Here is a 25,298-nt window from a genome sequence, read left to right as displayed (position 1 = left end):
ATAATAATAATAATAATAATAATAATAAGTATGGAAATAACAAAGATTATAAGTATAGACATAACAACAAAATTGTATCGAACTTTTACAAAAATTATCTACTGTCATTTAAAAGATTTTTTTACTTTCTTTATAGAAAAAAATGATGAAAATTCATTTGACAATCAACACTATAAGAAAACAATACTTTGTAAGAATCGGACGGTCTTATCCTCTTAAAAAAGTTATAACGTAAAATTGTGCTCTTGCGAGCCATTTCTCTCGTTCGTTTCTTTTCAACATCCAAACCGTAAGGCGCACGCTTTCTGGCAATTGGCCCGGTTGGTAGGATGGAAAATCGTGAACGGAGATATGAGCCCGCGTTCTCCGCATATAGGGAATTTTCTCCTTCGTATCCCAACAGATTGAAACATTGCTCATTCAAGAATCGCAACGATCGTTAATCTTGCACGAATTGTGTTATCTCTCTCTCTCTGTCTCTCTCTGCCCACCCCTCTCTCTCTCTCTCTCTTCCCATCCCATTCTTGATAATTACGGGACAAAGTATAAAATTAGAAATTAATCCTGTAATTATCAACACTGCTGATAGTTGAAGTAGATTTTCTTTTTATGTTACTATTACTAATGGTTAAAATAGAAAATATCAGCCTTTTGATATAATTTAGTATATTATTTTTTTATTACTTTGAAATCATTGATAAATTTATCAGTAATATCGTGTATTATGTATATATCGTAAATGCTATATATATATATTATTATATATATTATTATATATATTATTATATATATTATATATATATTAATAATATATATATATATATATATATATATATTAATGATAATTAGTATTACTTTCATAAATTAGATAGATTAGATTAGCAGTATAGATATTTGAAACATCTTGAATCTTAGACATTGACATTGTTGATAGTTTTTCTCTTTCTCTCTCTCTCTCTCTCTCTCTCTCTCTCTCTCTCTCTCTCTCTTTCTTTTTCGTTTAAAAATTAATTCTCAATAAAAAATTAGATTAATTATATTTTCTTATCAAACTATTACAATTTACTATAAATAATTAACATTCGTATTGATTTATTACAAAGAAGTTTACAATAACACAACAGAAAGTGTAATTTTTGATTAGCCGAAGAACGCTTCTCGCTCTTACGCTCTGCGTAAGTCTTCGAAACGTAATCAAATCGGCGTATTGCCGTGGCCGAGAAAGGCCCGATTAAATTCACGGTTACGTGGAGTTTCCAGCAATTGGAACGGAGAGCGGGTCAAACTGGTTTCAAAAAAAGAAGTAGAAAAAGAAAAATAAAAGAAGAAGAAAAAAGAGAGATAGAGTGGAAGAGAGAAAAAGAAGATAGTAGGAGAAAAGGTAGAAAAGAAAAAGAGTCTGAATCGTAGGGAACACGAAAAGAATACACGGGAGAAAACGGTTGGATGTTACGGAGGATCAAGGAGTGAGAAGGGAACGAAGAAGAAAGTAGAGGCGGACGAGCGAAAGAGGAAAGTCGAAACCTGTGCCGAGGAAACGAATAGGAGCGCGTTCCACGATACAATACACGCGGAGAACACGCGGGCTTTTTCTTTTTTTTATAGAGAGATATATACTACATGTAAAGAGAGAAAAGGAGAGAAAGAGAGTGATGTGCGCACACGCGTACGAGCAAGAAACACGCGAATACTATGAGCCGTTTCGCTCGTACATTTCACGAAGAAGAAGGAGGAGGAGGAGGACGAAGAGAAGAAGGAGCAAAGTGTGAGTGAAAACACATACGAGAAAAATAGAGACACGTACACACTTATATATACACGCGCACGTACACATACTCAAAAAGAATAGACAGAGAAGAGAATACAGACACATAGATCGCATACTTATGCCGGTGCTGTGCACATAAAGTTAGAGGGCCGCCGCGCGTTCTCTCTCCTACGCTGCCGCACAAGAATAAGAAACACGATAGCATACATAAACAAGGAGGTTGGGGATGCAGCAATTTAAAACGTACCCCGGAATTCCTCCCAACGGGGCCGTAGAGCGGCCCTCTATATTACAAATTCCCCTCCTCTTCCTTCTCCTCCTCTTCCTCCTCCTCCTCTTCCTCCTCCTATTCCTCCCCCTCCCCCTCTCACCCTTTCTTTTTCTCGTTCTCTACAGCATCCACGCTACAAAATTTCGGTCGTGTAAGAAGATCGAAGCTGGTTGCGATCGCATAATTTCTTTTCGATTTCATCTCGTCTATCTAAATGTGTATATATATATATATATATATATATATATATATATATATATACATATATATATATATATATATATACATATATATTACAGTAATCATCAGTAGAAAAAAAAACAAAATAAAAAAAAGAAATGATGAATGAATCCACGAACGAACAATCTCAGTAAAGCTTTTTCTCACGAATTATTAAAACTCCTCCACATCATTATCGAGTTTCTCTCGATAGATACCGGCTAGTACGAGACTTGTAATAAACTTTTATGAGACATTAACCGCGTATAATATCGAAGTGGAAATCCTTGGCTTTACATGATGACGCCCATTATGCAGATCCTACGTCGTCGTAGTCGTCGTGTCGTCATCTTCGTCGTCGTCGTGGCAATGCCGCGGATAAGTCAAATAGCGATAACAATGGCGGGAGGGAATTTGAAGTTGTGCAGCTCTGAACGTTCTGAAGGCAGGGCGATTGGCTGTTTGAACGGCGATGTCGCCTCAGGCTGCCGTGTTTGCAGACATAAGGAAGTCGAGGTCGGTCGGTTCTCTCTCTCTCTCTCTCTCTCTCTCTCTTTCCCTTTCTCTCTCTCTCTCTCTCTCTTTCCCTTTCTCTCTCTCTCTCTCTCTCTTTCCCTTTCTCTCTCTCTCTCTCTCTCTTTCCCTTTCTCTCTCTCTCTCTTTCTCCTCTTTTCTATAGTGCGCACACGCGACGACTTTGGACTCCAAAGAAAGAAAGAAAAAGAGAGAAAGACAGATAGATAGAGACAGAGAAAGAGAGAGAGAGAGAGAGAGAGAGAGAGAAAGAAAGAGAAAGAGAGAGTGGATGGAGAAGGTACAGAAACGAGGGAGTTCAATTGGTGGCGGCAATCCTAGTAATGTACCCGTGGGGCTGTGTCAAAGTGCCTTCTAGAAGAGAACGATGTTGCATTCAGCATTCTAAAACTTCTTTCTTGCTATACGAAAAAGCCGTAAGCTCGGGAGAATGAAAAAAAAGAGAAAGAAAAGAGATATTTCTGTTCTTGTATCAACGATTTTATTCCAATCTCCACGCATAACCATTACACATTTTCAGCTCCTTTCAAATGGAGCTGTCAAAGAAAAATTGACATCAGAGAAAATGCCCATGAATACCGTTCAAAATTTTCGAACATAAGAAAAATGATACCATTGAAGAAGACACGATGAGAAAGAAGTTCAATGCTTCTTACGTTCGCACCTTCCTGCTCGAAGTATGGCAAACTTTTAAAAAGGAGACGATCTCTTAATAATATATATTGTGGTGGTGGAAGCGACCGGTAAAACAGTTATAAAAACAGCGGTAACTACGTTAGAATCAATTATTTAAGATGCAGAGCTCCGTAAAGAGAGAGTAGAGCAGTCGTAAAGGGGGTGGAAAAAGGTAATGCCGTTCGTGGAAACATGGTGGTGTCTCAAGGATGTTCTTCCACGCGGATAAAGAGAGAGAGAGAGAGAAAAAGAAAGAAAGAAAGGATAAATGGACAGGAAGAGAGAAAGAGATAGAGAGAGAAAGAGAGAAGCAAAAGGAGAGAGATAAGATGGCTATCGCGGGGATTATAAAGGCCGTAGTTAAAAGTTGCTTCGACTATCAAGGGACTGACCGCTCGAAGAAGTCGAGCGTTATTGTGAGACGCTTTCGTTTCATGTGAACTGCGAGAAGTTTGAAAAACATTTGATAAACCTTTGGAAACTCGCTGAAATTCGAGAGAAAGAGACGATCAATCATGAATCGCTTCCGATCGATTAATTAGATCTTACTCTTATTTAAAATGAACCTAAATCTTGATGACGAAGAAGACGTTAACGACTTTGACGTAGTGATCGTTGGTGCTGGTTTAACGGGACTTTGTATAGCGTACAATATACTTAGAAGAAAACCCTCTTTAAATATACTGGTCATCGAAGGAACCGGTAATAATTCATAATTTTTTCTTTATTTCCAATCGAAGCAGTGTATATCCTTTCTTACAAGCGAGATTCCTTCGTTATAAAATCTTATGTATATCTTATATCTTTACGATTACTACAGATAAAGCCGGAGGACGCGTTTTATCACAGAATTATAGCGAGAGCTTTTATGCTAGTCTCTTGCAAGAACGTGTCACTCAACTTATCCGTACACTGAACATAGATACTTATTCCAGACAGAACAAGGATGGAAAAAGAGTGTTTTTTACAAAAGATGGTCCCGTAGAAAATTTTCCAAGTTTATTCGCAGCTGAAATTCGTTACTTTATTCAAGTAGTAATTATTTATTTGGACCATCGATTTACAGAAACAATATTCAAGATTTTTAATCAGACTCAATATCTGATAAACTTTACAATTTTCTTCCTTTGTTTTCAGATTCAAAAGAATTGTTTAAAACCATGTTTCAAAACCTATGTCAAGAATAAGATTACGCGTAAATTAGCCATAACCAGTGTTGATCAACTACTGAAAGAACTTGTGTTCTTCTCTTATGCCAGATCCATATGCAGTTCACTTATTTATAGTACATGCGGTAAAATCCAATTCTGGCATTCTAATTTTTCAACCAATCATTTTCTCCATTAGATCTTTCTATCGTATGTTCATCTATCAGGAATGAGAGATCTTCGTAAACTATCAGCGTTATGGATGTTTGTAATGTTAAATGGTGCAGGTGGATTGCTCGATCGACTAAAAGTAACGATAGGAGATGAGAACCGTTATTTCGTTCAAGTTATTATCAAATATTCTTACAATTAAAAAACAATTATAATTTATAATACCAATAATATCGCGATATTTTTTTAAAATTTCAACGCAAAAAGGAAAGATTACCCTATTTGACAGGGTGGAATGGCGCGATTAACCGAAGAATTATTAAAACATATACTTGCTGAACATTGTGATATAATTTATGATGAAATAGTTACAAATATTCAATTCAATGACGACAGAGCTTATTGTTATACTACACAAAATTGTTTCAAGTACGTTTAAATAATGTTATCGTTAAGCTATATATATACATATATATATATATATATATATATATATATATATATATATATTTATGGAATTTATTAATATTAATCATCGTACGAACGGGCATATTAGATTAATATTTTCATAAATATATAACTGCGTGTGTATGGGTATGTAGATGTGACATCGTGGTAATAGCAGTACCACCCCCGGAAAATTCTCAAATTCGTATCGAACCATCTTTACCTGCACATGTATCTCAATCCCAAACATTATTCCTACATAGTGATAACATATTTTTCAATGCATTTTACAAAAAACCTTTTTGGAAAGATAAGTATAATGGCAGTGTTTTAGCTACATTAGAATCCAATACTATCTTAAATATCGCTTATGATGCAACCTGTAATAACGTAAAAGGAGGAATGATGGCTGGATTTCTTAATGATACCAATGTTATATCAACGACATCGAAATTAAAATTATTCGAAACGCTAAGCCAATGTTTTCAAAATAACGAAATGAAACGTTGTATCAATTACAAAGAATTTGAACGATCTCCGAAAGAAGATATTGGAATTAAATTAGAAAGTGCTTGGCCTATGAGCGTTATGCAACCATCTCACATATTTAATCATGTTAATCATGTAAATACATCCAACGATAGGTACGAATATTGATGTACAGATACTCATATATCACTAATGTATATTTTTGAAGTATTTTAAAGATAATCCTTATTCTACAAGAATTCTCTTCGCTGCTAGCGAATATGCTACAAAATGGCCTGGAATGATAGATGGTGCAATCGAAATTGGCGAAGTAACAGCATGCGTGATACTTTTAAGACTTAGACCACAATCTTTAGAGACTGCTGACATGACAATTGTGTACGTTTTAAATTTGATCAATTTATTACACAATTAATTATCTAATACTTTTACATAAATATTTTGTTTAAAAATATACTAGATCAAATCTCGATGTTTTATCTCTGGTACAGATCAGAAGGCGTTTCTATCCAGAAATTGTTCCAAACTGAAATTACCATGATGCAATATTTTTGTTTAGCCATAAACATAGCCATCTTTTTTTCATTTTTACATATGGCATATAATAAGTATTAAAGATGGTATAAATTCACTAAGTTAAATAATTTCGATAACCTTTATTTTTTATGAAATCATACATAAGATTCAGGAAATTCAAATGTGACATCCCGACCCGTCAGTTTCTTATAGACAGAGGCAAAAGTATCAACCTAAAAAAGATAAGACAGAATCTTTGAAATTGCTAATAGTGGTGCATGTATAACAATGATACATTAAATATTTAATGTGATTTAATCACATGATTAACACCGTAAAGACATACTTTATGCTCAATATTTGTCTGTTCATTCTTATCCAAATGCACTTTGATCAGTTGCTTGCCTTCTGCTTTAACACGGATGCGTTTACCAACTATTTCTACTGGATATACCAAATCTTCCAGAAGAGCATCATATACAGCAGTTAATGTACGGCTATAAAATTAAACAATGTCATATATTTGATATTAATGCATATTTATACAACACATACACATACTCACATTACACAAAATTTAAGCAATACATTTTCATGATACCAATATAAAACTGTTTCTAAATAATTGTATTTATACTAATATGATTAATAAATAATTATATCACCTTCTTGGCCTCTTTTGCTTATTCTTCGTGCGAGTTTTCCTAGTTGGTTTAGGTAAGATTTTTCTTTCACCCACAAACATAACGTGTTTACCCGAGAACTTTTTTTCTAATTCACGTACCAGCCTTGTATGAATCTTCTGGAATGCTTTCAACTTTGGCATTGGTACATAAATAATAATTGACTAAAATAAAATTAAAGACATTAATCAAAATTTCATAAAAATTAAATCAATCTTTTCTTAAGTATCACATATATGCATATAAAGGAAATTTATGCGTGCAGTAGTTATATTAAGAAATATTTCACCTTCTTATTATTGGTCTCGATTTCTCTCGCTTTAGTAATATAAAGCTCTCTCAGTTGTGATTTTAGATCACTATTCATTTCCAACTCTAAAAGAGCTTGTGAAATACTAGCTTCAAACTGGTCGGGCTCAGCGCCACCGCTTTTTATAATTTTAGCGTTTGCCGTGAACATCTGAAAATAATTAGGTTATGTTACTATAGATACAAATTTTACATTACTGATTTAAAAGTAATTTTACTAATGCAATAAAATATTTGAAACGCTAATAATAATCTTTTAAATCACTAGATAACACTTCAAAACGATGAACGATATATTATCAAACTAAAATCTTTCGGATGTCACACGGTATGTAACATCCATTAGTATCAACTTGGTGAGCATGCCATCTGTGAAAAATATTCACTTCCATATCACTTTAAAGAATTTTTAATCAAATTCACAAAGTAATTTAATGTTCTTTTTTAAACTTTTCTGTTAAATCAGAAAGAAGCTCTAAAAAGCACATACCTTGACGGCTTCACGACCGCATGAAAGAGAAGCGGAAGAAAGAGTGAAACATAGACATGCAACTACCGTAAAATTATAATTTGCTCATCTTTTAACATATACTCAGGATTGGTGGATTTATTGAGCGCGAAACATCAGCCAATAGTATATAAATATATTTTTACGAACTTCTATAAAAAATATTTATAATAAATATATTTTCTTTTCTATTTATTAAGACAAATTTATATAGAAAATATTACAAAACTATAGAAGTATTGTTCTATAATATGTTTATACTATGATCGTTCAAGAAACATAGATCACAGATGTAACGGTTACTAGGTGGCAGTATGAACACGTTTCTGAAATTATTTTAAATACTAATCTTAAATATTATATACTTGGGCTGTCCATTGTATTACATTGAATTGTGCTTAGTACCACTACCGACAAGGAAAAAGTTAGTTACGAAATATTATAAAGTATTAAAAAGTGTGTAGGATGTAAATTTTTGCTATATAATGAATTGTATATTAATATGTTAAACGATTATTTTTGGATACATACTCTATATATAATCACGTAAAAGCTTATAAAGCAAGAAATTTTTTATGGTTGGCTTATTATGATTGGTGTTTATACACCGCGAACCGAATGTGAATCAAAACTTCTTCGTTATATAAATATATATGCTTATCTTTGTTCCATTAAAACAGTGAAAAATGAGTTCTGGGTTCATATCAGAAGCTGAAATAGCAGAGCAAAGGAGAATAAGGCAAGAAGAATGGGACCGTGTACGAACAGCTGACCAACCTTTAGGTTATTACCGTACAAGTTATTCAACTGTTCTTTATTTATCAAGTGTCATGCCCATCAAATTTAAGTAGTCTATTAAATTTATGTAATGAAACAAAACTGTAAAAGAAAATTAGAATTTTAAAGTTGACATAAAATATTTAAATTATTAGTAAATATATTCTCTTTCTCTTCAAATATACTCACAAAATATTTATAATATAATTTGTGTATAACAGTAAAATAATTAATATTTTATCATATTTTTCAAATAATAAAATATATAAGACACATGGCCATGAAAGTCTGAAAAATATGATAATATAAGATTTACTTTTTAGAACCTCCTGAAGAATCATATGATCCTAGGTCTTTGTACGAAAGGTTGCAAGAACAAAAAAACAAAAGAGATGCAGAATATGAAGAAGCGCATAAACTTAGTAAGCAGAAATTATTTTTTATCAAATTAAATTTATTTGAAATGGCATTGTTATTGTTTTTCAGAAAATATGATAAAAGGATTGGATGATGATGAAGTGGAATTTTTAGATTTGGTTGATAGAACTAAATTAGAGGAAGAACGTAAAAAAAATCTTGAAGAAGAAAAAGAAATGCGTGACTTCAAAGCTGCTGTTGCTTCATTACAAGAAAAGTCATTAGATGAAAGATTAAAACAAGAATTAAAAAAACCCCAGATTATCAACAAGAATATTTGTAGTAGCAGGTAAAATATTACATCAAAATACATTTATGCTATATGTCAATTGATCATTATAATTATATTAAGTATTGCAAATTCTATTGTCATAATTAATTATTCCTTTAATTTTATTGTTCATTAAAAAAAAATAAATTAAAAATAAACTAATTAAATAGTTGCTTTAAAATTTTATTAAAAGATCTACTTTATCTTTTAGTGGTCGTAATTCACAATTAAAACTATTGGCAGGTGTAGTTGTGAAAAAATCAGAAAAACCAAAGTTAAGTAAGTTAAAATAAAAAGTTATGAAGTATAATACAAATATTTAGTTAAAAATTTGCTCATGAATTAATAATTTAGGTGAAAACAAGGGTGTCAAAAGAAAATTGTCTTCACCAGAACCAGATAAATCTTTAACAAAGGAAGATGATTCTCATTTACAATATCCACAGATACTAAATGCAGAATCAAAATATGTGTTTGTGGAAAACAAAAATTCATATTTATCTAACACAATGATAAATCATACAGGAGGAATGAAATGTATTGGTATTTTACCAGGACTTGGTTCTTATGATGATTCGAGCGATAGTGACTGTAGTTCGGATACTGATCAAGATCCAGAGTTAAATCAATCTAAATATGATCTTTTAGGACGTAAAATAGAAGCTGCGAAAGATAAGGAGAAAAGCTGAATGGAAAATGTTTTTTTTTTTTTTTTTTTTTTTTTTTTTTTTTTTTTTTTTTCCTCAAATAATAAAATGAATGGCATTTTATTGTAACTAGTTGTGAAATCAGAAAATATAATCATAACTTAAATTTTTAATTTTAAAAATATTAAAGTTCCAATATATGATGCGTGGATATATAAAAATTGAATTATTCTCATAAAAAGATCGTGTGATTTTTATTTTTATTTTAGCTATATATTATATGTTAATACAATAAGATTAATTAAAGAATGAACAATGTAATTATATAGGGGTATAAATGTATGAAGCAAAGACGACCAAAAAATTTACATTCCTATACAATCGATAAATGGTTCTAATCTACATTTCTTCTAATTGGTATTAATAATACTTCACTTCAAATTGTTGATGAAATATCGACAATGAATAATTTATGTATATATACATATATATACATATATATGTATATACATATATATATATGTATATGTATATATATGTATATATGAGCCGTTTTTTTAAACGGTACATATACGATCTTTATGCCCAGATATTTAATGTTTTGTATGTTAAAATATTTAAAATATTGTTAAATGTGCTAATAAGCTAGTTTTATGCTTTTAATATTCCAAATATGCTTTATTTTATTATGTGTGACCGTTTTTATAAATATTGTCAAAATACAACTGTTTTTGTTAATTGCTAATGAAGACACACTATTCTCAAAAAAAAGGGAAAATCGTGCATATCAAATTTAAATTTATTAAGAAATACTTTTTTGAAACTTTATTCTAAAATAAATAATGACAATTATAGAATAAAGATCTACTGAATATAAAAATTTATTCATTTGATAAATATTTTTGAGAATACTATTATAATAAGTTTAATGAAAAAACAACTTTGAAGAAATGAGAAGGATAATATTTAATAACATTGGGTAGGATAATATTAATAACTTTTATTCATCAAAAAGATTTAATCATCTTTTAGTCTTCATTTGGATTCGTACAAAGTGTCCTAAAATTTTCATGGTGAATAGAAAGTATATAAGGTAACAAACTCAACATATCATTATATTTACTGCTATGAATTGGTATATAACAGCAATAATGTTATTTTGCTGAGATTTTTTGACATTCCACATGTCATTATAATATGTTCTTGAGCTGTAACATTCTAAATGTTTTTATAAAATACATCATATTTTTTAATTAGGCCTGAATCGAAGTCACAAGCTCTTATATGTTCCGCAAAAATAATGAATGGATTTACATTGGTATAGATTTATATCAGATTCAAAGAGAAATTCATGTAATTCCATTTTTGAATTCATGAAAATATTGTACTATATTGACTTTGTTATAAATATAAAAAAAAAAATTTATCTCATCATCTGTTACTAAAATTAATTTCAACTCATTTTTTCAGTTGGACTTACACGATTTAAAGAAAAACGGCTCATACATATATTTTACTTGTATTGTACGTAAATTAATATGTAAATTTTTTCTTCCTGTTTTATAAGCCTTTTTTAATATATATAAAATATTAATTTGCTTATATCTTTATAATAAATATTATAATATATATAAAATATTAATTTGCTTATATCTTTATAATAAATATTTAGTTTATACAGATTACTAAATAACATATAACATGATCTATCACTACAACTTAATCTTTTTCGAAATTTTCTTATGTTATTTAATTACTTTTGTAATAATAAATTCATAGTATTCATTTCTACTTAATATTCTAATATCCTAAAGCTATATTTACAAATAAAAACACTTTGTAGCGAATCAAATTCGCCATAGTTATAACCTTAATTGAAAATCGATCATGTAAAAATTATTTAATGAAAAACAGCCAACAAATCGTAATTCTGTACAAATGAAGACGTTTTGTAATATGCTTCATTTTATTGTTCTCTGCGTATATGCAAAATCCTGCTGAACAAACGTACCTCGTATGTATAGATTTTTACATATATGTATATGTATATATGAACAAGTAATCCCCATGTAAAACTAAGTTCCTATAAAATATATTATGCAAATTCATGTTGTTATGCAAAAATAATGAATTAGAACAAAATATAGGCTTAGATTTCAAAAATTAAGAAAATTATACTACTTTCCTTTTATAATTATCATAATTTGTATTGTTCCACTGTGCAATATTTAGCCAAATAAAATAACTCTTAAATTTCGGTTTTATTGATTTAATGAACAAAAACTAGCTACAACACGCCTATTAGCAACATATTATAAAGGGGTTACTTGTACAGTCATACTCTCCATACACATAATAATTTCATTCTTTATACGATGCATGTTTTAGGGCTATTTTATCAAAAGATTATTTTATCTTATTGAGATATTAATTTTAAAAAATGGAGGGAAATACATTCTATATAGAGACTACATTTATAAAATATGAAAATCCACAATTTTTGTGGCCTGTTCAACAATTCCATTCTAACACAATTTTAATGTCACCCGTGTTTCTATTACCGTCTTGTACATATACAGTTACGATGGAGCATACTAGTCGTAGTCTAACTCTAGAATTTGATTTCGACGAGAAAGAATATGGTGGATATTTAAGTGTTATATATTCTATGTTAGATTGTTGTCAAAAGACACAAATTATTAATGGGACCAATAAATCAATCATATATCAAAATGTGTCTTCATTTTACAGCAAATTTGATCTGTCACTTAAAGTCACACATATACTTCCTGTAACTAAACAATTGCCCAATTTCAAGATAAAACATATACGAGAAATAATGAAACATATAAGTTCATTACATTTTAATTCAGAATTAAGCGATTTAACAATTTGTGTTGAAGATTCAGTATATCCAGTGCACAAATTTATACTTGGAGCACATAGTCCTGTATTTGAAAATATATTCACATCTGGAATGAAGGAACAAAAAGAAGGCAGAGTTTATATAACAGATTTAAAAAAAGGAACATGTACCTCTATGATGTCTTATATATATACTAATAGACTTGAAGATTTAGATAATATTGCAAGCGAACTTATTATTATAGCTGACATGTATAATATACTAGATTTAGTAAAGTTATGTAAAGATGCTTTGATCAAGCAAATGAATGAAGAGAATGTATTCGACACTCTTGTTATTGCAGATAAATTACATATGCATGATCTAGAATTACTTTGTCTTCAATATATATCACAATACAAGACCATTATTCATTCAAGTAAGGAATATGAAGATGTAAAGAAATATCCAAATATAGTAGCAAAAATTTTAGATTACTTCATGGGCTAAAAATACTTTATTGTTTTACAAAAATCTTAGTGTATAAAATAGATATGAACAAAGTTAAATAAATTTTTTTTTATTATTTCATATTCTGGAATTTTAATTTTTCCATACAATCAATAAGTAGTTCTTACTTACATTTCTTCTAATTGGTATTAAAAATACTTCAAATTGTTAAAAAAAGATAGATAATAACTTATATATACATGATGTAAAAAATTACACAGCAAAACTTCAGGAATCGATTCCTCATATATAGAGAAGAAAAATAGACTGTATCAATATGCTTAAATCCAAAAATGCTTAATTTCTGGGTTATACTAACAATTAACAATATATATAACAGTTTAGTATGACTCGTGAACGTGATAATAAGAATTTGACTTGACTGACTATAACTAACGATAAGGTATGAAAGACTTCGAATCGTTTCGAATCTATATCATAATCTTGAACCCTATCTCAAGAAAGTAAAACTCTTGAATATTTTGATCATCAATTCATACTTTCCGAAGTTTTGAAAGTTTCGATAGATTTTGTTCGAGCAATTGACAACAAATATTTAAAAAATTTCGAAAATTCGAATTAACAAAAATACATTAATTTATGTTATTAGTTTTTATAGTTTGCAATATATATTACGAATGTTGATATGTAGAAAATAAGATAAAAAAAATATAATTATATTAAAATTAATATAGTATTATGTATAATATAATACATAAAGTATAAAGTATAGTAATTATATATTCAAAGATGAACAAGTACTAGAACTATTTTAGCAATATGCGGCTTTTTTATTTTTCACTTTAAGATTTGTTTCATTTTAAGAAAAAACCGCGAACTTTTCAAATAGTCCTTGTAGTAATAGTTTTATTAATTATATTCAAACTATTAAAATAGGTGGATTAAAGAATTTTATATAAAACCTTGTTATTAAGGAAATAATAAAAATTAGTAATGGTGTAAGATTTGATATATTGTGCGCAGAAAGAGTCCATTATCGCTAGTGCAATATATTCGAGAAAGTGACAAAATATTCGAGATTTATTAAGATCCTCATGAGTTGTAAGATTAGAATTATGTTCGAAGTTATTATACAAATTCAAAGTGGTTTAAAGTATTTCAAATATCATTAAATCCATTGTTGGTTAAACAATGAAATTGATAATAGATTCGTGACTTATCAAAACTTCAAAATCTATATTAATTAATTAAACTTCGAATCGATTCGAAGAATTTGAAATTCATTTGTTTAAATTTAATGCGATTCAATCATTAACTATACAGACTAAATGAACAAAGAAGATTCTCGTAAACTTATATTGGTTTGCGTATTGGAAATTCAAATTCCCAAGATGTAAATGAGTTTCCTCATTCGAAACCTGTAATAGTATTTACGCCATCTAGGCGTTGTCATAACCGCCCGTCCTTTAGAAGTTGCCACAGCTTACACCATCCAATCAATTAATTTTACATTCTAATAAACGTTACACGGCCTATAATAAAAATTGATCTCATAAAATGCTTCAAATTCCTTTGACTCGTTATGGATATTAAATTCAGAAGAAATATCAACTGAACTAAAGTTCATTTCTAATTGCTGTTTAACATATTTTGCATTGTGTCATTCATAAGTTAGGTGAACGTTGATAAAAGAATGTTGGCTAGCATTAAACAAATTTTATATGTGTATAACGTAAGTGCAATAAAAAGATTAAAGAACTATGGAAACATTTGAGGAATCACTTAAAAAAAGAAAAAGATAATTAAAAGATCTTCTAATTTTACGGTAAAAGAAGAAAATATTCTCTTAAACGTTTGAATGCCTGTGCCCAAAAGTGCCAGCGCTCTAAGCTGCGAAGCCGACAATCACAAGCCCGGTTTCTGTCGATGCGTGACTACGGTTACCGTTCAGTCTTAGGTAAATTAAAATAAAATTGGAGTAATATTACACTTTGTAGGTGTACACGTTTCTATTCTTATAAACAACTATTATTATAATAATATAATGAACTAAATAATATAGAATAAGCTATAAAAAACAATAATGAAATATACGTTTATATTAATAAGATTTATAACATATAAACACTAAACAGCGCAATCGCGTTCCTTGGCATTTTTGGATACAGGATCAAACAAACGCTATCGCGCCGTTTGGCAATTTTCAATTAAGAAACAACAAAAACCCGTGAAACAATTAAGGCTGTTGTGTTTGAAACAGTTTGGCCGGCTATTACCATTTGTTCAAAGCGTATGTGACTTCAACGATAGGTATGGACAAAATATAAACTACGAATACAAATAGGGAACGCTGACGCCACTATGCAACTATCGTATCGTATCGTGTATAACCTTGTTTAATTATTCCCTTTACGCGTACATAAAAATGGTTTCATTGGGTTAAAATAATTAGTGTTACTAGATGCATACTTTTCAATCTCTCATATGTATATCTTTCTTTGATAGAGATTGCGTTTCGCAGTGATATGTGCTAGCTACGTCTATACGCATTTGTTTTACGATAAATGCATAGAAAATAATAAATATAATTTAGTAAGGTGTTACTATCCAATCTCTTATATTTATTTCCTACACTGATGACGTGAATTTCGTGGTAATCTGTGATAGATAGGACACAGCAGCAGTATAATTTTGTTCAATGACAAATGTATAAAGTGTATATATTTGTCGACTTCAAAATAATTAATGAACATACATATTATGTATTATTTTTAATAATATCAAAATACGAGTTCATTTTCACATTATCTACGAAATTTTTCCCCCAGCGCTATTTTATGATTTCCTCTGTAGTTCACTTCATATTATTACTATTACTACTACTATTACTATAATAATAATATTTAATGTAATAATATAGTACTAAAAACAGTAATAATAATAAGAAACAGAAGAATATATTTATATTGTATAAATCATGACAGATATGATTTATATAATATACGATAATTTATAATAACAAAAGAAGAAAATGTGCATCATTTTACGTGGAGGTTTGATGCGCGACACTCAATAAACTGTCCTTGATAATTTCGACACGTAACCGCTTATCGATAAATATGTTAATACAAATGCGACATATGAAAAATGTAAGAAATGTTTCTTTTGTTTTCGTCCACTATCGTTTCTCTTTGTCTTACTACCTTATAATCATTATGCATTTATTTCCACACTATTTCTTACTCATGATCAGTCGAAGTTAATTGTCTTTACTATACAATATGAAATGTATTAAATAATATCTAGATATATATAAATAATATTTAAATATATTATTATTATTATATTATATTATTACTATTATTATCAGTAGTAGTAGTAATAGTAATAGTAGTACAGAATGGACTAAGTCCTATAGGAGAAACCATCTAAAAAAAGCGCTGATCTACTTCATGGGTAGTGTGAAAATGAAGTTGTGTTTTAATTTATATTAAAATAATATAATATATAAATATTCACTAATTATTTTGAAGAAAATATTCAACAAATTCTTATTTTTGTTGCAGATTTATATACTTATTTTTATATGTTCAATTATATTTATTATTTTCTATGCATTTATCATAAAACAAATGTGTATAGACATAGCTAGCACAGATTACTGCGAAACGCACGCTCTATCGAAGAAAGATATACATATGAAAGATTGAAAAGTATGCATCTAGTAACACTAATTATTTTAACCCAATGAAACCATTTTTATATACGCGTAAAGGGAATAACTAAACAAGGTTATACACTACGATACGATAGTCGCATAGTGGGGTTAGCGTTCCCTATTTGTATTCGTAGTTTATATTTTGTCCATACCTATCGTTGAAGTCACATACACTTTGAACAAAAGGTAGAAAATACCCTTAATATAGATTTCTTGATATTTTCTTCGAGCACATATATTGTTGAATTTTAGTTTTTAATTAGCTACTAAATGTTGCTGTTTATAAAAAAAAAATATAGTTTATGTATATACGTATACAGAAATATAGAGGAAAAATATTATTCATTTTAAACAAAAATAAAATTTTGTCTTTTAACCAGATTTTTTATGTAAAATTTGTACTATGGATTGAAAGAGAGAATTTTTCAACGGGTTCTTTTTATTTTTCCAGTTGCACCACGTATTGTATAGTGGTGCTTCCATTGATTATTTTATCGTTGTGTAATTCGTTAGTCTGTATCGATGTACTTCTACTGATGTCATGTTCATTGGTGTCCTCTTTGTTCGTGGCGTATCTTTTCATGGCGTTTTAATGCCCCAAACATAACTTTGATTGAAAATCGATCATGCCAAAAATTATTTGATGAAAAACGGCCAACAAATTATAATCATGAACGAATAAAGACACTGTATTATACTTCATTTTATTATTTTCTACATGTATGCATGCTGAATAAAAGAGTTATTCCGTACGTATAAATGCTACGATGTATATATGTATGTACAAGTAAACCTCGTATAAGACGATCGGTTAATTTTTTTAAAATATCGTATTATATAAATTCGTGTCATACAAGAGAAAATTAGACTTAGAATAAAAAAGAGGTTTTAAAGATTAACAAAATTATACTATTTTCCTGTTATAACTATCAAGATTTGTATTATTCTATTGTGCGATACTTAGTCAAATAAACCAATTTTCAAATTTGGATTTTATTGATTTTACAAACAAAAAGTAGCTGTCATATGCATATTAGCAGAACAATCATACGTATAAAACACTTCACAAAGTTAGAGCAGGACCACGTAGAATATCATATTATAAAGGGGTTGCTTGTGTAGCCATACTGTATATAAATATACTGCTTTTATTATTTTTTATACGATGCTTGTTTTAGGGCTATTTAATCAACAGATTATTTTATTTTATTGAGATATTATTTGAGAAAAAATGGAAAAAAATACTCATTATATAGAGACTACATTTATGAAATATGAACATCCAAAATATTTGTGGTCTGTCGAAGAATTCTTTGATGATACAGTAAAAATATCACCCATGTTTCTATTGCCATCTTGTTCATATGCAGTCACAATGATGTATCATAATGATGATCTTATTCTGCAATTTGATTTTAAGAAGAATCATTATGGTGGATATTTATTTGTTATATGTAATATATTACATTTAGAACAAGCAAGACAGATTATAGATAAGACCCATAAAATAATTAAATATGAAGATCTGATGTTAGATGAAGAAGAATTTGATGTGTCACTTGAAGTCACTCATATATTTCCTGTGACTAAACAATTGCCCAATTTCAAGTTAAAACAATTACCAACAATAATGAAACATATAACTTCATTGCAAAGTAATTCAGAATTAAGTGACCTATCAATTTATGTTGAAGATTCAGTGTTTCCTGTGCATAAATGTATACTTGCAGCACATAGTCCTATATTTAGAAACATGTTCACAATTGGAATGAAAGAACAAAAAGATAAGAAAATTTATATAACTAATATAGCAAAAGAAACATGTAACTCTATGTTGTCTTATATATATACTAACAAATTTAATGATTTAGATAATATTGCAAATAATCTTATTTTTATAGCTGACATGTATAACATACAAGATTTGGTAGAATTATGTAAAGAAACTTTGATCAAGAGCATGAATGTAGAAAATGTGTTTGATATTCTTATTATTGCAGATGACTTACATATAAGAGATCTAGAATTACATTGTCTTCAATATATATCAAAAAACAGGAAAAATATTAATTCAAAGAAGGAATATGAAGACATAAAGAAATATTCAAATATAGTAATCAAACTTGTGGATTTCATGATGAACTGAAAATACTTTATTATTTTATCAAAAACTTAGTGTATTAAATTAATAGAAATAACTAATAAATTCTTAATAAATTCTTTTTTACTGTTTCATATATACTGTCGAATATCAATTATTTTATGAATTTCTAATAAAGAAAATATCGACATTTTATAATTATACTTTTTTGTACATTTTGTATTTCGTACATATTTCAGATGATATTTAATTAATGGCGTTTATAATTTTCGCTTATAGTTTTTTAAATTTCAGTTTTATTAATATTAATAATACTGTTTCTGCCTACACAGCATACTTCGGACATAAATATTTTATTAATTATTAATTTGGAGCCTATACTTGCTTAATAGATTTTTAAAGGTAATTGAATTAAATATATAATTTAATAAGAAACTACAATATATTCTATAAGAAAGCTAATAATCATTCAATTTCCGCTTTAACCGGAAATTAAGTGTTTTATTTTATACGCTTAAAATATTTTACATATGAAATTATTACACTTTTCTTAATATTTTTTTTTCTATTCTAAAAGAGGAGGTGTTCAACTGGCCCTTAATTTATAATCAACAATTTTGTATTTATATACGTGGATTCATTTTTGTTTCATTTGAGCTAACGGGAAGATATTTATGGTAATAAGAAAAATTATTTTCTCGTATTCGTTATTGTAAAACTTAGAAAAAAATCGTATAGATCTCTAATTCAAAGTTCCTAGTAATACGAATTTATTCTCTTTGATGTATGTATGTGTGTATATATATTATTTTTTATATATCATTTAACATTTAAAATAATAAATAGTTTTGTTTTCAATTAAATATAATAAATTATACTGATATTATTCCAAATGGATAATATAATTATTAACACTAATTTTAACTGATAGTCATTGTATTCTTTTGCATTAAATAGTGAATAATAAAAATTTCTTTAAAAAGGTAAAAATCTATTTTAGTTCCTATTTCCTGTAGATGGCACAATTGTCTGATCTTCTGTACTTACAAATGCAACACAATTGGTATCTTACTTGAATCGAGTAGTCATTGGCATAAGAATATAGCCTAAAAGAGTTTTTTTCTAACGACTGGACTGTAAATTTATTTACTTGATGTATTAGCAGCTTTATATAGACATATTTCACACGGAATTTGATATAGGTATGCATTTGAATCGATATATATATATATCTTGATATACACGATATATATATACACACAAAAACTATATATATATATACATATATATATTGTATATAAAATAAAATATTCTTACATTATGTGTAATTAACATATTCTTTTGCATAATATTTGTGTATTTATTATATCTTACATTTTACTTTGTAAAATATTATTAAAATAATTCAGATTAGTGAGAGATTCTTCTTTATAAAGTTATGTTTTCAGACTTACCCCTTCAAAATATTCTAAAAACTGTAATTTATTTTGTATAATTGATATATAATTGATATAATGTACACGAATTGTTCTTGCAAATAGTAGCTTATAATCATAATAAAAAATTTTAATATGTTAAGAGTGCAATGCTATATATGCTCATATATTATAACTGTGTTTACTACATTAAAATCCTGTATATGTAAATTATATTTATTATATTAAAAATAAGTTGAAATTTATATTTTTATAATTTAAAGAACAATAATACGATGAATTAATAATATTTATTGCAGATTATGCACACCAAAATATTTCTGATGTATTAGTGGATAATAGATTATTTATTTTTAGAATAAAATATATACTGTTATATTTTATCTTATCTGTATATAATCTTGGTTATTTTTATATAAAAAAGAAATACGTTTATTTGTAGCCATTTTCATCTGGTGTCATTACAATGGCCGATTCCAGTGATTTGGATCGGCAAATTGAACAACTTAAGAAATGTGAAATCATAAAGGAAGCTGAAGTAAAAGCTTTATGTGCAAAGGCTCGTGAAATTCTTATAGAAGAAAGTAATGTACAACGAGTTGATTCTCCAGTTACAGTAAGTCTTAATTGACTAGAAGTTAAAAATATCTAATTTGTCATAAAGTATTATTTATAAGATACTTAAGTATATGTGTGATTAAAATTATTATTAATTGTAATTTATGTTTATAGGTATGTGGAGATATTCATGGTCAATTTTATGATTTGAAAGAACTATTTAAAGTAGGTGGTGATGTTCCAGAAACTAATTATCTTTTCATGGGAGATTTTGTTGATAGAGGATTCTATAGCGTCGAAACATTCCTTCTTCTCCTTGCATTAAAAGTAATATATTTATAAATTTAGGAATATATATTATTTATCTTGACATTTCCAAAGTATTTTCCAAATACATTGGAAATTTCAAGAATAAAGGAATTATTTTTGGAAATTTTGATTGATTTTATAGGTACGTTATCCTGATAGGATTACATTAATAAGAGGGAATCACGAATCAAGGCAAATTACTCAAGTCTATGGATTTTATGATGAATGTTTACGTAAATATGGTAGTATTACGGTATGGCGGTACTGTACTGAAATTTTTGATTATTTATCGCTATCAGCAATTATAGATGGGAAAATATTTTGTGTTCATGGTGGTTTGTCTCCTAGTATTCAAACTCTTGATCAGATTCGTACTATAGATAGAAAACAAGAAGTGAGTAATAGTAATGAAATATTTAATTCTTTTCTTATTTGTTTTTATTTGTTTTTATATAGTTTGGTTATATTAATATTTAATATTTATATACGTATATATAAACTAATAAAAACTATATTTATTTAAAAAGTGAATCAAACTTGTTATATATATGTTATGGAGAGAATAATATGAAATTTTTGTACAGGTTCCTCACGATGGTCCAATGTGCGATCTATTATGGTCTGACCCAGAAGATACTCAAGGTTGGGGAGTCTCACCCCGTGGAGCAGGATACTTATTTGGTAGTGATGTTGTAGCTCAGTTTAACTCTGCTAATGATATTGATATGATATGTAGAGCACATCAGTTGGTAATGGAAGGTTATAAATGGCATTTCAATGAAACTGTTCTCACAGTTTGGTCTGCTCCAAATTATTGTTATAGGTATAAATTTTGATCAATAACTTTTTAAATGTAAATTATATTATTATTAAAATTTATATGGTTTTGTTGTAATATACTTAGAGAATCGGATTATTTTTGTATATATTATATATTTTTTTATTTATTTTTAGGTGTGGTAATGTGGCGGCTATATTGGAATTAAATGAACACTTACAAAGGGATTTTACGATCTTTGAAGCAGCACCACAAGAAAGTCGAGGAATACCTAGCAAGAAACCACAAGCAGATTACTTTTTGTGAATTGAATATTATAAAATTTAAACTTGCATGTTATCATTTTGAAATCGCTGACATAGGATCTTTAAGTTTTTCATAGGTAATATGTGTGTGTTTATGTTATGGCACCACAGATATTTACAATTTATACGAAATCATCAAATTTATTTTTAGTATATTTTTATGGCTATATATAAAAAATCGACAATTATATTTATTATTGAACACTGGACAAAATTATTTGCCAAAAAGATTACATAGAAATGACAACATATGTTTAATATGAAAGAATACTAATACTCACGATAAAATAATCGTGCTTTACTTCGTTATTTTGCATCTATAGTCTTCAATATCTTTTTTGTAAAATATTAGAACAAAAGTACATCGAAGTTCTCACTACATTTTTCAAAAAAAAAAAAAAAAAAAAAAAAAGGGGGGGGGGAAAGAAAAAAGAAAAAATAAATAAAAAAGAAGAGACATTAAAAAAGCCACACAAAACTTAATTCTATATCTATATAAAGATTATATTTCTTAATTAGTTTTTCTATATCTTTCCAATCAATGCATTCTTTTCTGTATATCATCTGTTGATACGTAATTTTTTCTAGATGTACATGTTAAAGGAAGTAAAATACAAGTTAAACGCTTAAATTCATTAAATACTTTTATTGAAATAAAGCGTAATTTTTAGTCTTAATAGAACTGACCGTAAATCTAACGAAACAACAATTTATTGCATGAAGCAATTAAATGATTCATTTTATATTTACGTTATTTCTGTAAATTGTAAATCTTTCATCAGTCTTTTAATAACAGAAATCAAACGTTATTTGTCATACGTGTTTTTATAATAAATATGCATAAATATCAAATTCCGTATAATCATGAGTTATATCGTTGACTAATTTTATTTTTTACCAAGACTGTTAATATAAACAGTACGATACGATAAAAAAAAAAAAAGAAAGAAATCGAAAAATGTTAAAAAATGTATGAAATTTACGTATATCAGAATTAAATGTTTTATTTAATGAAACCGTTCATAGACGGATACATTAAACCCGTTTTATTTTATGCATGTAAAAGTTAGAAATTCACCCACTTTGTCCCATATATAATTTCTTGTTTTAATTTACAAGTTTCATTTTCTACCTTCTTTTAATACTGATACATTGTACGTTACTATATTAAATGTTTCTTTAGTTACTTTTGATTTAGTGAATTTAATAAAAGTCGATAATTGGATATTTATATTATTCGACGTGATTCGAGTGTAATAGTCATGTTACTTGAACATGGATATGAAAAAAAAAAAATTAAATTATATACATCTGTATACACTTGTTAAAGTACACATAAAGAATAATAATTGACTTGAATGTAATCATATATCTTTATAATTACTTACTTCGCCGATTTATTTCATCCAACAACTTACGACTATTTTTAATCTTCATTATTTTATTTAAGCCGAATATATTAGATAAATATTACATGTAGGATATTTCACGCTATTATTTATATATAAAAAAATTTATTGGAAAGATTTTAAAAACGATAGAAATAAATTCACTTACATTATTTTAATATGTAAGATTATATGATATCGTAAAATAATAAGAATATATATATTTTCTAATATACGGCTTATCTCAGTATACCAATTGTACGAATTTCATGTGATGCTTCTCGTAAGTCATGGTAAAATTGTGTTTAAGAAATATTTGCAAAATAGGACTTATTTATATATATATATATATATTGTATTTTAATTATTTATTTGGATAGGTTGGACTAATAAACTTTTCATTTGGATGCTAATGTATATTGCATTTATAATATTTTTCGAATCCTATATATTGAAATATAATTATTATTAAATTTTCATGATTGAGAAATCGTTCAATTACTTACCTATTTGCGGTAAGGAATCTATGTTGGATTTATATGAACATGTAAATTATTTGACATGGAATCAGTATAGTTTTCTTGATTACAATAAAATTACAATAAAAACATTTCTAATAATAATCAGCTTTATTAAAAATACCTATCGATTGCCAAAAGTGCAACTTTCATGGTGCAATATTTGCAAATTGGAGCATCACCACGTTTAAGAGATATTCATTAAATTAAAATCGAATCGAAAATCGAAAATTAGTATCCTTCTAGAAGAAGAGAAGGGAATTACGTATATAATATCTTTTCTGGAATTTCTGAATCTTATGTTTGTGATATCAATATTGTTTTCATGAAATTTGTGAAAAAATTGTATGTTTTACATAGAGACGATGCTGTAAATGATTTAACATGCAAAAAATGATTCCTAATATTAATTTTTTGCGGTCGTATGTCTACTCTCATTCACTAAAGCTTTCTTATCATTCCAGTCATATATCCACTCTGAGTCATCACAGCAAAGAACCATATTGATCTTATATTATATCAATAAGCTTCGGAGATACACAGTTTTAATCATCGGCGATTAACGGTGCTCTGATAACACTAACTTTGATATAGAAAGTGATAACGGTTGTTTTGAAAATATTAATAGTAGTGACTTTGATAATGACATCATAGATTGAGTGAAGCGATGAGTAATGTAATTAGAAATTTCCAGCGATAGTGAAGTAGAAGAAAATGATGAAAGCGAAAATAGTGATATAAATAAATTTGTTGTTTAGAGAGATATTACGTACAGCTTCAATCAGAAACTTATTTTTGACAAGATTTAAGATTGTTGGAACTAATGTACTTGTTCATTGTACAGAACCTATTAATTTTTTCAGACATTTTTTCAGTATATACAGATATACTGTTTAAACAATTGTACTAGAAACAAATAAATATGCCAAAAATAAAATAAAGCAACAGAGTTTATTTGAACGATCAACTTGAAATAACTGGGTCGATGTGACGAAAGAAGAGATTATTGCTTTTTTAGGCG

General features: G+C 28.1%; 6 protein-coding genes across 9 annotated transcripts; 5 read left to right on the top strand and 1 right to left on the bottom strand.

The window, feature by feature from the left end:
- The first annotated feature begins 4,624 nt into the window (after nt 1-4,624).
- On the top strand, nt 4,625-6,256 carry LOC118446140 (uncharacterized). The gene is made up of 3 exons (XM_035876452.2): nt 4,625-4,761; nt 5,560-5,877; nt 5,960-6,256. The coding sequence occupies exons 1-3, from the start codon at nt 4,757-4,759 to the stop codon at nt 6,135-6,137; spliced, it is 501 nt and encodes a 166-aa protein (XP_035732345.2). The 5' UTR covers nt 4,625-4,756; the 3' UTR covers nt 6,138-6,256.
- Nucleotides 6,257-6,363: 107 nt separating this feature from the next.
- Nucleotides 6,364-7,798, bottom strand: RpS7 (ribosomal protein S7). The gene is made up of 5 exons (XM_035876454.2): nt 7,721-7,798; nt 7,211-7,381; nt 6,904-7,085; nt 6,585-6,735; nt 6,364-6,471 (listed from the first exon to the last, which is right to left on the bottom strand). Exons 2-5 carry the CDS (start codon nt 7,379-7,381, stop codon nt 6,394-6,396), a joined length of 582 nt encoding a protein of 193 aa, XP_035732347.1. The 5' UTR covers nt 7,721-7,798; the 3' UTR covers nt 6,364-6,393.
- Nucleotides 7,799-8,040: 242 nt separating this feature from the next.
- LOC118446169 (PSME3-interacting protein) lies at nt 8,041-9,895 on the top strand. Of its 3 annotated transcripts, none has more exons than XM_035876522.2 (6): nt 8,041-8,162; nt 8,419-8,521; nt 8,839-8,937; nt 9,002-9,221; nt 9,415-9,482; nt 9,558-9,895. In XM_035876522.2, the coding sequence occupies exons 2-6, from the start codon at nt 8,425-8,427 to the stop codon at nt 9,890-9,892; spliced, it is 819 nt and encodes a 272-aa protein (XP_035732415.1). In that variant the 5' UTR covers nt 8,041-8,162; nt 8,419-8,424; the 3' UTR covers nt 9,893-9,895. The 3 variants fall into 3 exon arrangements, with proteins under 3 accessions (XP_035732415.1, XP_035732414.1, XP_035732416.1); XM_035876521.2 differs by having other exon boundaries at nt 8,126-8,316; XM_035876523.2 differs by having other exon boundaries at nt 8,133-8,194.
- A 1,838-nt stretch (nt 9,896-11,733) lies between these two features.
- On the top strand, nt 11,734-23,752 carry Pp4-19C (protein phosphatase 19C). Of its 2 annotated transcripts, none has more exons than XM_035876514.2 (6): nt 11,734-11,864; nt 20,864-21,037; nt 21,154-21,306; nt 21,431-21,682; nt 21,873-22,111; nt 22,243-23,752. In XM_035876514.2, exons 1-6 carry the CDS (start codon nt 11,835-11,837, stop codon nt 22,370-22,372), a joined length of 978 nt encoding a protein of 325 aa, XP_035732407.1. In that variant the 5' UTR covers nt 11,734-11,834; the 3' UTR covers nt 22,373-23,752. The 2 variants fall into 2 exon arrangements, with proteins under 2 accessions (XP_035732407.1, XP_035732408.1); XM_035876515.2 differs by lacking the exon at nt 11,734-11,864 and adding an exon at nt 20,027-20,187 and having other exon boundaries at nt 22,243-23,743.
- On the top strand, nt 11,736-13,222 carry LOC146873298 (speckle-type POZ protein-like). The gene is made up of 2 exons (XM_035876518.2): nt 11,736-11,864; nt 12,239-13,222. The coding sequence occupies exon 2, from the start codon at nt 12,291-12,293 to the stop codon at nt 13,203-13,205; it is 915 nt and encodes a 304-aa protein (XP_035732411.1). The 5' UTR covers nt 11,736-11,864; nt 12,239-12,290; the 3' UTR covers nt 13,206-13,222.
- LOC118446168 (protein phosphatase 19C) lies at nt 16,692-19,142 on the top strand. Its single transcript, XM_035876519.2, has 3 exons — nt 16,692-17,070; nt 17,336-17,633; nt 18,063-19,142. Exon 3 carries the CDS (start codon nt 18,116-18,118, stop codon nt 19,028-19,030), a length of 915 nt encoding a protein of 304 aa, XP_035732412.1. The 5' UTR covers nt 16,692-17,070; nt 17,336-17,633; nt 18,063-18,115; the 3' UTR covers nt 19,031-19,142.
- Nucleotides 23,753-25,298: the final 1,546 nt, after the last annotated feature.

The sequence above is a fragment of the Vespa mandarinia genome, chromosome 1, assembly GCF_050613455.1.
Source record: "Vespa mandarinia isolate Hongniang chromosome 1, ASM5061345v1, whole genome shotgun sequence".
Classification (NCBI taxonomy): Eukaryota; Metazoa; Arthropoda; class Insecta; order Hymenoptera; family Vespidae; genus Vespa; species Vespa mandarinia.
This window is presented reverse-complemented; position numbering and strand designations above follow the sequence as displayed.